We start from the raw sequence: 14,846 nt of genomic DNA on the forward strand, positions 1-14,846 counted from the left end.
AGACATTCAGCCTTAACCACTCGTCATGCACACACCACAGAGGGGGTAGAGGAGAGGAAAAACAGAAACAACTGATAAAAGCATTTTTTATTGTGAGGTGATGCTCATTGCTGGACAAGCATGAAAACCTGAGTTTAATTCCTAAAAGCTACATATAAAAAAGCCAGTTGAAGTGGCACACACCTTTCATCTTGGCACAAGGCAGGCTGATCCATCAGGCTCCCTGGCCAGCTAGCCAGCCTAGGCTACTTGGTAAGTGCTAGACCAACACGAGCCCTTGTCTTAGAAACAAAAGCAAGGTGGCTGGCATTTGCTGTCCTCTGGCCTCCACACATGTACACTGCCTATGCATAACACACGTGCACATAACACATGCACACATTCAGCTATATTTTACTAGGAGTGTCATGCACACACATATAATAGGAAACTATGAGCAACATTAAAATTAGATTCTCAAACATATTTACACTAAAATAATAGTTTTCTGGTTCTCTGTCATGGTGTTGAAGATTGAAGGATGTCTTGCACTGAACTGTATCAGAGCCCTTAAATATAGCTACTTAAGGTAAAATTAAAGTCTCCGCATCTTTTGGAGAAAAGGAAATCTCTGTGCTTGTTTTTGTAGATAGTGAGAATAGTTATACTTGGGAGGAACAAGAATAATATGGGAAGACTTTCCCTATTAGGCCCCAAACCTTTTCAAAGCTGCAGTAATAAGGCAATGGCATGGTGGCACAAACTTAGACATGCAAAGCAGTGGAATAGAACAGCAAACCTGGAAGCTGTCCTAATAATATACCACTGTTTCATGTTTAATAGGATGTCATCATAAACGAGTCTGGATAGAAAGGCTTTTCAACACATGATATTAGGATACCTGTATATTTATCAAGAAAATATGAAGATGGACTTGTAACCTCATAGTGTTTCCATGCTAGGCCTTGAACATGGTAGGAAAACACTCTACCTCCAACCAGTGTCCTTACATTTTACACACAAATAATTCCAAGTATGTTGGAGAAATAAATATCAAAGGAAAAACTAAGAATATACATCCAAAGAAGGATTTCTTTGGGGAGACACACACACACACACATCACTGCAAAGAGAACAGACTAACTATATGGCATATTATAGTGATCAAAAGAAAACACAAAGGCAACGGAAAAGTAAGTGACCCAGTGAGGAAGGTTGTTTCCAACATACTTACAAGACAAAGGACTGAAGGTAGAACAAATAACTCTCATTAATAAATTTGAAAAAGTGACAAAATCCAACAGGAGAAATTGCCAAATACCTTGAATAAATGATTCACAAAAGAATAAATCCTTATGTTCAACAGGCATTTTGAAAACATGCTCAACAGTATTAATAATCAGAATTGTCAAAGCAGGCGACGTCATTTTTTACCTTCACTGGGTTGGAAAAATAATGTCAGGCAATACAAAGTATTGACCTGCAGGTGGCGCAACAGAAACTGTTGAACGTGGATTGTAAGGTTAGAAACTCATAGTTATTGTTAGACAATGTTAGGCAGCATTGAGTTACATTGAATGTGTGCCCATTCCACAAACCAGTAATTCCATTCTTAGAAAGATATCCCAGAGACACCTGTGTTTATGTACACATGTTGTAATTCTTTATGACCAAATCATATTTTGTATATTTTTGCCTATTTTTAGCCCATTTGTATGTTGCTGTTAAACTCTAGATTCTATAAGTCTTTAAAGCCATGCTTATTAACTCCTTATTTTGTTATCCAAAGCCCTAAAAGTAATTTTCCAAATATCATAGAAAACAACTAGATTATCATCACAAAAAGAAACATTTAGTGTTAACATTTAAATTCACAACACACTAATTGCAGTCTTAAATTTCACTGAAAAGATTTGTGGGGAAAAATTGGTAGGTCTATGTAATTTTTACAACACTGCCTAGATTTTATGGGGACCCAATTTTTAAAGTATATCAATTATGTCACACTCTGGTTGGAAATCTTTGTTTAAAATTCCATAGCTTCAAATTTCAGTATACATTTAATACTTAAGTATGTGTCAAATGATTGGAGTAAATTGAAACAATTACATATTGCGTGAGTTTTCATCTTCTAATATTTTGCAGTCAGGACTGGGGCTGTAGCTCAGTTAAAGTGCTTGCTAAGCATATTCAAGGCTTTGGGTTTTATCTCCAGCACCACAAAAATGGTGCATGGTGGTGCATACTTGCAATCCAGAATTTGGGAGATGGAGGCAGGAAGATCAGAAGTTTAAGGTCACCCTTGTCAATAGAAGAAGTTCTATCCTGGCCTGGGCTAGAGATCCCGGGTCAAAAATTATTTGTTAATGACTGCATTTTTATGTATTTATTTATTTTGTGGTACTTGACGATGTTGGGTAAGGGCGCTACCACAGAGCTATAGCTTCATAGACATGCATAGAGATAATAGATGGTCTTTTTAAAAAATTGATATATGAATATAATATCCAGAAACATCGAAAATGAATTATAGGCCGAGCATTGTGGTGCAGTCCCTTAATCCCAGCACTTGAGGAGCATAGGCGGACTGATCTCCTGAGTTCAAGGCCAACCTGATCTATAGAGCTAGTTTCAGGACAGCCAGGGCTACACAGAGAAACCCTGTCTCAAAAAAAACAAAAAAAGTGAATATATGCAGTTCCCAGCCTAGAAAAAATATTTCTCTGTCTATAGACAGAATGCATGCTCATATAATATAGCAAATGAGATAAAGTGTTAATATGTTGATCTGAGTAAAGGATATATAGGTGTTCTTTAATAATTATTCATGAAAATTATCTAAAGCTCAAATTTATTTCTAATAAATTGTTAGAGAGAAAAAGGGGGATACAGACTGACACAGTGACCATTGAATTCACCGTGTGCTTGGAGGTAAATGCATCTTTTGGATAAAAATATGGGAGAATAGTGCTCACTATTGCTCTTCGGGCTGTTACACATCTTTGTGAACACATTTTCTCCTGGAAGTTAGACATAAGCACAACTAGCTGCTATCCAAATTTTCCTTTCTTTGTCTGGGTATGTATTGTCCTTCGAGTGGACAAGCATTGACGTTATTAGTATCCATGGGGATTCGGTTTCAGGACACTCTGGGAATAGTAAAATCAGCCATGGCTGAGGTTCTGTATTTTCAAAAACTTTATAATTCTATTTGCATGAAACTTTTCACCCAATACATTTTATTGTTTTATTTTTTATTTAGGCTCATTTTTTACTTTGTGGGGAGGGAGGAGGACTTATCACAATCTTAGGCATCCCAGGCTGTTCTGAACTAAGTAGCCTAGGGTGCCCTTGAACTCCTTATTCTCCTACACGTCCCCCCACATCCCTAGTAAGGATTACAGATATGTGCCACCATGCTCTATTCCATATAGCTTAAATCATTTATACTTAATTTATAATGCTTAATACAAGGTTAAGTGTTCTGTAAATGATAGCTATACTGTGTTGTTTGAATGAATAATAACAAGCCAAAAAGTTGCATGTGTCTAATACATACATAAACCTTCCAAAAATGTTTTTGGCCATAATTGTTGAATACAAGGGTTCAGAATCTGCAGGTAAGAAATTCTAGCAACAGTGTCCCAATCCACTCACATCTACTGTGTGGAAGTTCATCTACAGCACTTCAGAAAGGCCATTTTCTGTTGACCTTCTTGGCAAAGCATTCTTATGGCCTTGTCTTTAATGCCTGTAGCCTGATGAATTTCATCCCCAGACAAAAGTGTCATTTTAAAGGACATCTTTGATTCAGTGAGGGGGTGCAGGTGGAGGAATTTATCATGATATCATGTATAAAACAAGAGCTGCCACACATGTCACCTCGGAAATACTAAACAGTCTAGAGATAAAAGGAGAAGGGCAGCAGTGAAGTGTGATTCTCTTGGTGAAATTTTGGTGCTAAAGTTGTTATAATAGCTAGCATGCTGTAAAAACCACAAACGCACCAAGTATTCTAGTCGAACATAATTTTATTCTTATTGTTATTGTTATCATTGGCATCATCATTAGCACAAAACTAAATCCACTATTAAAAGAAAACAAACACATTGCAAAGGCATGTGTCTTGTTGACAGTGTGTCAGTAACATTATCTTCATGTAATAGGGATAGCACCCTGAGGCTATAGACCGTATCACAGCTTGATAATCAATTCAATAATTCACCAACTTTATTGAGCACCTAGGCACAATGGAGGATTTAAAAATGCTTACAAGAATCCCTGCTTTCAAGAAGTTTACAATCTAGTAGGAGGTATTGAAGCACAGCAAGAACACGGGGCCACATGGGACCTGTGACATAATGGAATCAGTGCATGGTGATGGACTGTTGGGAGGGGGTATCACAAAACGAATGCCACATTCAGGTGGAGGAATATAGAGAAGGGGCTCCATACAAACAGCAGTAGCATTGGAGCTGGACTTTTGGAAATTGGGGGCCTTTTAGTGTGGTGGAGGGCAGTGCAAGTGGAGAGACAGTGTGGGCCAGAGAATGGTCTTGAGTAAGATCGTGGAATGTTTGCGGAGAGAAAAGCACTGCATTTGACTGGCCTATACAGTCCATGCACATGGCGTAATAATATGCAGAGAGTTATATGGGGGCCAAACTGCCAATGGCTCCGAATGACAGGCTAAGATCATTATGCTGTAGTTACTCTATAGTTGTCCGAATCAACAAAATTAGCAATTAATTGTGAAGAAATATGGTCATGTTAGTTCCAGGTTCCTTATGGAAACATAAATGGTTAGTCGGCAATGTAATCACTTTACTCTAAGTATAAAAAAGAGTCCTAACAGATAACAACAAACCACCTATAGCAATAGTTCTCCTCTATTTGGCATGTAATTAAATTAATTAAATCTCTTGCTTCAGAGCCTTTATTCTTTTTATCCGGGCACCAAATCTCTTCTCATTCCCATTTGCCAGCATCATCATCAGTTCTTGTGGTACCCAATGGGTTGAAGTGAGCCTAATCTAGGATTTGAAAACAGAGCAGGTGCCCTGAAAGTGGGACACAGAGCTTGAAGTGAGAGTGGCTGTGGTAGAGGCAGTGAGCAATGTCAGGAAAATATAGGCATCTCTAAAGTTTTCCTTAAAGTCTAGTACAGGTCGTTGAAAATGGAATTCTACTCGGTTTGGTCAGGAGGACACGTAGAAGGATCTCAGACTCACAGTAACCTAGTAGGGTCTTCTTTTAAAGTTTCCTCTTACTAAAACGATTCCTTAAAGGAATTTTATTTAATCTGGGCTACAGCTTATTTAAAGGCTCCAGGTTCTGAGTCTACTGAAGCTGTGTATAGACTAGGGAGACGTTCTTTCTTTGACTACGGAATCCTGATAGGCTTTGTCTGTGACTAGCAGGTGAAAAGTTAGGAGCGTCTCCCATGCAGCGGCAGTTTACAGATACTAAATAATGGTTGTATTAGGTAACCAAGCCAAAGAAATGTACTATGTACAACCAGCATGTGAAGACTTTGAACAAAGATGCCATGGCCACACGGCACTTCGTCAGTCTTTCATCTCTTTCTTGGTGTGAGCCTTTCTCTGCAAGAAGTCATGGATAGCAGTAGTGAGGCCCCATGTCACACTGGACCTGAGAATGATTAGAGACCCCCCTCTATAAATCAGGAGTATTTTTCGACCTCTAGTGTCCCACACATCTTGAGCAGAGGCCCACAGGCTTGGCATTCTCTGCCAGCCAATATGAGACTGCATATTGGCAACCAGCACAATCAGAGGATACAGAACCAGGCAGGTGATCGTCCCATTGACACCACCAGACACCAAAGCAGGAACCCAATGGGGCAGGCCTTGCCTTGCTAAGCCATCCTGGATAGGATCCTTGAAGGAGAAATAGAGAGCACTTCCCAAGCTGTTTCTGACAAGAACTGGCCAGAAACCGCGATAATAGCCCAGTGACAGCCGCCCCCAAAGCCCATAAGAATTGAATTCCTTGAGGATACTGAAGGTGCTAGGGAAACAAGCTTGCTTGCGAGCATCCTGAAGCACGTTTTGTACTCTTTCAAAGGGGCTGAGTGCCACAGCTTCTACCACACCGGACATGAGCCCTGCCGTCCAGCGCTGTCCAAGGGAGTGTGGCCCAACAGGGGAGAGAAAGCCCAGCAGACTATCATAAGTGCCAAACAACAGAGTCCCTTGCAGGGTCTTGGAGAGAAGAGGCGGGTAGATACCCCGGTAGAAGTACTGAGGGCCTTCATGCCAAAGCTGTCTCATGGCCTCTGACACGGCCATAGCATGGATCTGCTGCCGGAACACAACCTTATAGATAGGAAAGGTCAGAAAAGTAGACAGGAAGTTGGAAATGGCCCCCAGGGTGTAGGCCTGTGAGTGCCAGCTTTTCTTTCCTGGAACTTCTGCTCGTGTCCTGTGCTGAAGCTCCTTCCCAGCAGAGCTGTTCTGCTCCTCCATGCTGAGGACCACTGGTTGCAGACAGAGGAAACTAGCAAAAGGAGACAAGAAGTTAGACTCACCATTTCAGTGGCTCAGCAAGCGTCTTCCTGGTTTTGCTTGACATAGACAAAGTTACATGTCAGGAAACACTTTTGGCAGTTCCTAAGAACAGACATGCCCTTAAGTAGTTAATAATTTATCAACTTTAAATCAAAAATTTAATTTATTTCCCTTGATAGTCACCTCTATGGTACTTTGGTGGCACCGTAAAATTCAAACATTCAAAAAAATTATGACTAAAAATCATAGAAATGGGGAAAAGGGCTTAAAAACCTATTGTATTCAATTCTTAGCACAAAACTTTGTGTTTTAAAATGTACATTTGTAAACTGGCTCTTTGGAGCCTATTCCCTATGGACGGATACCTTGCTCATCCTTGATACGGGGGAGGGACTTGGTACAGCCTCGACTTGATATGCCAGGCTTGTTGACTCCCCATGGGAGGCCTTCCCTCCTCTGAAGAGTGATGGGGTGAGCAGGAGAAGGGCAGGGAAGGGGAACTGGGGCTAGTAGGTAAAATTTAAAAAAAAAATTTAAAAAATGTGCATTCGTGTGTGTGTGCATGCATGTGCACATACATGTACCCAGAGGCCAGAAGAGGACACTGGATCTTCTGGAGATTAAGTCACCTGATGTGGGGCAAGGAACTGAACCTTGGTCCTCTGCTGAGCTGTTGATTCATCCCAAACTTGGCATTTTATTACCTACTAGATAAATAAGTTGTTTCTCTCTTTCCAGAACTACTTTTTGCTATGCTACAGGTTGAAAACAGGCAAGCATATGGATGCCAGGCAAGTGTAAGACCAGACTCAAAGGCTCCACCCCTTTGTGTGTCTGTGTGTGGTATGTTAGTGTTCATTTTTATGTGTGTAGAGGCTAGAACTTGAGGCTGGATGTCTCCTACAAGTCTTCAACTTTTTTGTTTTGATATGGGTATGTTACAGAACCTGGAGTGCACCAATTTGGCAAGAATAGCTTACCAGAGACCGTTCTGCTATTGCCCTGCCAGTGTTAGGATTACACGCATGTGCCACCATGTCTGGCATGTTTATGTGGGTGCTAGGGATGGATCCAAGCTTGGGTCCTCACTTTTCAGAACAATCCCATTACTGATTCAGCCCTCTCACCATCAAAACATTTTAAGGTGGTAAAAAGTTGCAGTACAAATCTTTCTTTGAAAGTCAGCTGTAAATTTGGGAGTGAGAACCTCCTTCCACCTACCTCTGTAGATTCCTGCCCAAACTATAGCTGTCTCATGACAACACCCTACTCCTCCCTAATTGAAGGAAGGAATAAGCAGCTGCTCCTGGAAGTTCCCTGCGATGTGGTTCAGTACCTGGCAATCTTCAGGTTTTTTCTTTTATATGTATAGCTACATAATACAGAACGGTTTCTCATGTTGTGCTCTACTGATATTTGGGAGAAGGGGATTTTCTTTTATATTAGTGTCTGTTTTAGCTTCTGGCACCAGTCATGATGCACATATGCTGATGATCAAAATAGCACCCAAAGGGGATGTAGCTCAGTTGGCAGGTGCTTTACTACTCTTCATGAAGGTCTGTGTTTGATCGCCATCACGACATAAACTGTTCGTAATGGTGCATACATGTAACCCATCACTTAGGAAGTAAAAACAGGAGGATGAGGAGTTCAAGGCCATCATCCTCAACTACTTATCAAGTTCAAGGTCTACCAAGGGAACATAAGACCTGACTTAAGAAATTTTAAAGTATTAGAAGCAATTTGGGTGCCAAGACACAGAAGGAACTTTACAATCAAGAACGAAACAAGAACGAGATGCAGTAGCACATTCCTGTAGTCTCAGCTACATGGGAGGAGGAGGTAGGAGGATCACTTGGATCTGAATTTCAAAAGCTGCCTCAGCAACAAGTGAAACCCTGTCATGAAGGATAGAAAGAGTGTGGAAGGAAAGAAGGAAAAGAGGGAAAGGCGGGGTGGTAGGGAGGGAGGATTGGCTTGTACGCTTCTGAAAAGAGAGAGCTGCAGCAGTGGCAGCAGGCATGTCAGGGAGAGGAAGCATACAGCTGGCCAGGTAGAAACAAGGATGGAGCGAGCACATCCTGACCAGGGTGGAAAGCAGGCAGAAACAGGAAGTCTGGCAACAACTGTAGACAGCAAGTTTCACACAGAACCTGGGACACTGTGGTCTGTGGTTGAGACTCTGGTTAAGGTAACAGACTCTATGGCCCACTCCATAGGGACAATGGGAGCTCAGGCTGAGGCCCTGGGTGAGGAGTAGAGGCCAGGAGCTGCATGCAACCTATGCAGGCTTCTCTGAGATGCTGCACTCACAACTTGCCTTACAGTGCTTCTGCTAGAATCACCCTGGGTGACTCTGCTTGGGCCTGGCCTCTGGTCCTGTTCCATCCTTCTCCTCCCCACCCATATCATTTTGCATCATCCCCTTTTCTGAAGCCACACTCATTTCTTGCCGATGGGAGGAGGGTCAGACTTCTATTCTCTGCCCATTAGCACCTCCCCTGCTCCCAGCACTTCACGAAAGAGAGTATAAGTGCTTGTGTTCCTGGGATCCTGTGACTGAGTACTCGCCAGGGGCAAGGTTCAAGGGGACCATTTATTACATCTTTCTGGAATAATTCTAGGCTTCTCATATTCACTTCCATAATATGTCAGGAGCTAAAGGGGCCCCTCCCCTACCTCTTCCAGCCTTGGGTGCTCAGACCTCCAAAGCTACAGGAGTCTGGAACATTCCACAGCTCTTTCTTCCAAATCCTACCTTGGCCTTAACAAGGATAAGTGATGAGATAAAGGGATTTCATATTTTTTAAGTCTCAGTTCAATAGCATTCCAGTTCCTGCCCACCTTTTTATAAAGATCTGTTCATCAACTCTGTAAGGTAGTCCAGCTTAGTAGAAGGGTAATGGTTTGGCACAACCATATTGTAAGCCTTTTTTCTGTTATTAACATTTTATATGACTTCAGAAATTTAATGACCTCTTGGAGTCTCTTTTACATTTGTTATAAAATTATCAGGCAGGGAACGTTGTTCTGCAGTCATCCCCAAAGCTGTATTCTATCACAAGGGCTTGGATATTGGCGATATTTTTTGACCTCCGGCTGATAATGAGGTCACACTTTTGTGCCACCTATTCCTTTTACCACTTCTGCAAACACTTTTGCAGGATTCAAAGTGAACAGTAATTTAGAAACACCTTGCCTTAAGTACATCATTTTGTAAATCTATTTACCTGTATTTTACACAGGGAAGAAAATTCATGTTTTTCTTGTGGATTTTTCTTTGAAGAAAACTTTGGGGGACAAATAGCTGTAGCACTGAATTCTGTCCCCACCACTTTCTTAACTGCGCAGTCTGGAGAAAGGCAGGAATTGCGCTGTCTTCCCATTTTTCTGCTACAAAGTGGTGATAATAAAAGGTCTAACACAGAAGGCTGTCTTGAAGATTAGGAATATAAAATAAGATACAGCTGCTGAAAATCTATGACTTCAATATTTAAAATATCAGAAAAGATTATTCCCAGCCTTGTTATCTGTCTTCCCAGAGCACATGTTTCTGAAGACTAGCTAGAGTCAGATGAAATGGCATGCTGGAACATATCCACTTGTCCTATGGGAAGCCAGGGAAGAGCTTCTATGAATTCAAAGGCTTGACAGAATCCTCCAGGAGAACCTGGCACCCTAACATTAATTTCAAAGTATGGGATGGAGAATGGCTTTGGAGCCTGCTTTGAGGAGTTATCATCTTAACCCTATGACCTGGCTCCTTATGTCTACAAACCTAATCAATGCGCACATGGGAACCCAGACTTTCCAAGCTAGTCTAGTGAAAATGGGTATCATCAGTCCTGCATCCGTCTGTTCATTTGGGGGAATTCTCAGCCAGTTCTTTGTTCAGCTAAAAACACATATTGATCATCTTTCAAAGTCATTGTTAAATCACCATGGAGCTAAAGATAAGCAGGATTTGGTGCCTGTCTTCAAAGGCATGGGAGTTCCGTGGGGTAGACAGTCATTAGTGGACTAAACCACACTAGAAAACAAAATAAAAATAATCACAATCAAAGAAGAAAGACAAGAACAATTTATTTTTCCCAGGACAGGGAAAACTCAGTGTTGGCAAGATTATGGAGAAAAGATAGCCATTATACACTGTTTATGCGAATATGAGTTAGCATAGAAACTATGGATATCAGTATGAAGGCTCATCAAAAAGTCAAAATCGATAAAGCCAGTGGTTCAGCTATTCCACTCCTGATATATGGCTGGAAAACATCTTTCAAAGTCATTGTTAAATCACTACAAAAAAGACACCTGAATTGTCCATTTGTTGCCACACTATGCACAATGATTATTACAGAATCGGTCAAAGTGCTCATTAACAAATGAGTAGATCATGAAAATGAAGTCTGTAGATTAGAACAGTGGAGCATTATTCGGCCCCAAAGTATGAAACCTATCATTTACATCAGATTGGGAGGAACTGGATGCCACTGTTAAGTGAAATTCGTCAGGAACAGGAAGTCAAAGCTCTTTTTATATGTGGAAACTTACAAACCGTAGCCCTGTAAGTAGAAGAGCAATTGTTAGGGACTGGGCAGGTATGGGGCTAGAAGAAGCATGGCTCCATACGATAGATGCCTGCTCTATTGAGCGTGTTGAATGCTACATTACAGTGAACCGCACTCACATGCTGGAGATCTGCAGCAGTCAGGAGTCACTCTCTCCACAGGGTTTTTCAAGACTTCCCAGGGCACTGAAATGTGCAATTAATGTGTGCTAATAAAGATTTTCTCAGGAAAAATGTGATACCGTCCTTAAGTAAGTTGCCTCTTGTTAGGTGGAGGAGTAGAAACAGACATCTTAGGCTGAGGAAGAGACTTAAAGAAGAGGAATTAATGTTGATGGGGCAGGTTCTCCTAGAACATGGTGTCTATTTTAGGCTTTGCATCCATAGAAGAAAGACTTTCCCTGGCTCCCATAAGAACACTGGATATATTCCTGCGTGCCACTTCATCTGGTTGTGACTGAGCTTCTGGAATATATACTCTGTAGAAACAGAACAGTCCACGGTGGTGGTAGTAGTGGGGAAAAAAGCAAATAAACAAAGAAAAAACAGACATAGCAGAAACTAACCAAATGGAGTCATAATGATGGCCATGATTATGTTCTCCACCGACGGATGTCGTAGAGAACAAAACACTGGAGTTAGAGAACACGCCAATCCTGCTCCGCCATTCCTTCGCTTTACAACTAATTCTCACCAACACTGTGACCCTTACTACCATTATTGCTTTATATTTCTTTATTATTTTGGGGGGATGCGGTAGCAGCTAAGGTCAAATTATGACAAAATTGCTACCTTGTTCCAATGGTTGCATTGGGATCTTGTATTAGAGTGGCTGCTTTTATCCTCTCTCTCTCTTTTTTAAGTATTGGGGATCAAAATCAAAATCAGTTTTTTTTTGTTTTTTTCTTTTTGTTGTTTTTTTTTGTTTTGTTTTGTTTTGTTTTGTTTATGGTTTTTGGTCTTTTGAGACAGGGTTTCCCAGTAGCTATGGAGCCAGTCCTGGAAATCATTTAATAGACCAGGCTAGCCTCAAATTCACAGAGATCCGCCTGTCTCTGTCTCCTGGGTGCTGAGATTAAAGGCGTGTGCCACCAGTGCCCTGGCAAAATCAGTTTTTTTAGATACTGAGAAAATACTTTTCCACTGAACTGCATAACCAGCCCTGCAAGAAGCGTTTATGTTTTTCTCCTCAAAATGGAAAAAAAAAATGTATTCATGGGTTCTAGAATTTAGTTGCCCTGGGCTAGCATCCCAGTGGTTCTAACCCAAGAAGTACATGGCCTTACAGAAGCTACTTCACCCCCTTGAAACTCACAGTTTTCTTCTCTGAAAAAAAATGGTCTGCGACGCAGGACTGCCGAGAAGTTTAAATGAAATAACGGATGGAAAGGTCCTGGCACAGAGGCGGCCTGCTGCCAAAAGGAACCACTATCATTTCATCTGAAAGCGTTACCTCCTAAACCTGCAAGCTTTTAAGGATCATTTGTCAAAATTGGAAAATGTGACCTCATTAGAGCCATCCTTTGGTGTGCACTCTCACACATGTGGCCAGAGATAAGAGGTCTTCTGAATCCCAATGGACCTTGCTGGGAACTTTGCTCTAAAATGTTCTTGCTTCCACCTTTAAACACAATCCATTCTTTTCATTTTTTTTTAAATTGGAACTGTCAGGTCTATTCTCAGTTCCTTGATCCTGTCCAGCAGGTCCAACATAATAATATCTGCTTTAGTGATGAAGCCAATGGAAGCACAGACCAAGCGTCTGCTGTGGGGTTGTGGTCTAACATGATGGTACTAGGGAACAGAAGCAAGAGTATGTGAAAACCCACCAGGTACCCCCAGACCCACCCCTAACTCTGCAAGGTGAGCCACCTGCCTCTTACGTGCCCCTGCCACTCTTACCTTCCACCGCCTCTGCCTCACTGGTCCATTCCCAAGAGAAGGACGACAGTGGAGGTTGTGCTGCACAGAGGGTGCTTCCTCCACATTTGGATTGCTTATGCAAGTCCAGTCACTGCGGTTGTAAATAAGAAGGCAGACTGGAATAGGTGAATACCTAAGCAGGTTGAAGAAGCCAACAGCAATTGAAGGATTTCAAAGCGTTCCTGTGCTTTCAAGCATCAGAAGTCCAGAGCAAGCCTTGCCCTAGGGGCCTCCTAGCCACCCACCATCTACACAGGGTAGTGATACCTGCTGTCTAAGATCTGAAGGCAGGGGAAATGGAGCCGGTTTTTTAGCCTCTGGCTTCACGGCCCATTCGTTCTGGACAGCCTTGCATGCCGTTTCCATGGAGTTGCTCCTTCTCTGGGGCTAGTGATGCCAAAGGCAGCAAAGAAGAAGTCCCTTGAAGAGCTTGCAGAAGGGCAGCCTAGCAACCTATCCTTGAGCCAGGAAATGAAAGAGCTATATCAGCTGCTGAGAGCTGTGCTGTGGGCTAGGTCAAATGGTGTTTTGTTTCTAACACTTCTTCCTTCGGGCAGGTGTTGAAAGAGGAGGATATTTTGAAGATTATAGGGCAGCCGTTTTTAACTGTTTTGAGGCCATGGGCCCATCTGAAAATTCACAGAGCAATGGTATCAGAAAGAAGTGTTCTAATCTTTTGCATGCAATTTCAAGAAGGACTCGAGGTAGAAACTTCTGCTCTGGGATTTTGTGACAAATAGGCTGTGGATGAACATCTCAGTGGCAGACTCATTTGCTGAGAGCCTTCAGCATAGTGTGGTGTTTCAAACCGTGTGGTGTTTCAAACCGTGGTTCACAGATCTCCACAACCCAGAATCAGTTATAGCAACAGGTAAAATACAAATGACAGTTTCCATCCCCAGTCCCCGTAAAGCCAGATCCCCAGAGCTGGAGCCTGGGAAGGTGCATTTCTAACAAGCCCTCAAATATCAATCTGTGATAGGCAGCTGGGCAGCTCTGGCTTCACCCTGTAAGTTTAGACACGTTATCTCTGTATCTCTGAGTCTGGTTTCCTTTGGGGTCATAGGGAAATGCTGATATTTTTATAAACAGGTGGTTTATTTTCATGTAAAAATGTGAGCAGTAAAGAGCCTCAGCTTCCCCCTTGGTATAACGCAGACCACGAGGGTCGCCTTTCTTCTCTTCTTTTCCGTCTCTCTCCTCACTCCCCTCCTCAGCACAGCCGTCACCTTAGCAAAGCTGCTGTGATAGTTTGTGGATGTGGATGTAAGGGAATATGCTTTCTCCGGGCAGCCAGGCAGAGCAAAGTGTTGGCATCGACACAGAGGAAAACGCTGGCATCAACAGAACAACAGACCGGGGTGCAAAATCCGATGCTATTAGCTTATTTGCTGTATGATACAGGACAAGATGCCCAAGCTCATGGTGGCTCAATTTTCTCATCGGTATGTTGCAAACAGCAGTTCGTTAATTTTATATAGCCCTAAACTGTTCCTCTCATCCTCATTTTGTGTTTTTTTTCTCCACTAACTCTTAATCTGACACTAGAGAGGGGTATTTAAAAGGAGTATTTGAGGTTAGACGCCAGGGCTGGAGTGTGAGCTGTGCATTCGGTGCTTCCTACCCATACTGCCTAGGTGCTTATATCCCCCTCTCTGTTAAATGGGCACGCTGCTACGTTTTATCACAAGACTGGAGAGAAGAATAAGTGGGATGTCCGTGCAAGCGCACTGGCACACAGAAAGCGCTCAGCAAATGCTCCCCCCTTCCCCCCTATACAAAGGTGAAGAACTCTCATTGTTCACTTGCTTTCGGTCCCACCTCGTGTTTAAGGCATCCGGTCACAA

General features: G+C 42.2%; 1 protein-coding gene across 1 annotated transcript; it reads right to left on the reverse strand.

Moving 5' to 3' along the window:
• Window positions 1-5,546: 5,546 nt before the first annotated feature.
• Slc25a53 (solute carrier family 25 member 53) lies at window positions 5,547-6,467 on the reverse strand. Its single transcript, XM_038315646.1, has one exon. It carries the CDS (start codon window positions 6,465-6,467, stop codon window positions 5,547-5,549), a length of 921 nt encoding a protein of 306 aa, XP_038171574.1.
• Between the last annotated feature and the right edge of the window lie 8,379 nt (window positions 6,468-14,846).

The sequence above is a fragment of the Arvicola amphibius genome, chromosome X (genome assembly GCF_903992535.2).
Source record: "Arvicola amphibius chromosome X, mArvAmp1.2, whole genome shotgun sequence".
Taxonomy (NCBI): Eukaryota; Metazoa; Chordata; class Mammalia; order Rodentia; family Cricetidae; genus Arvicola; species Arvicola amphibius.

What these genes read in the sequence shown, in the direction of transcription:
- Slc25a53 (XM_038315646.1), bottom strand. Translation starts at nt 6,467, where the DNA reads ATGGAGGAGCAGAACAGCTCTGCTGGGAAGGAGCTTCAGCACAGGACA.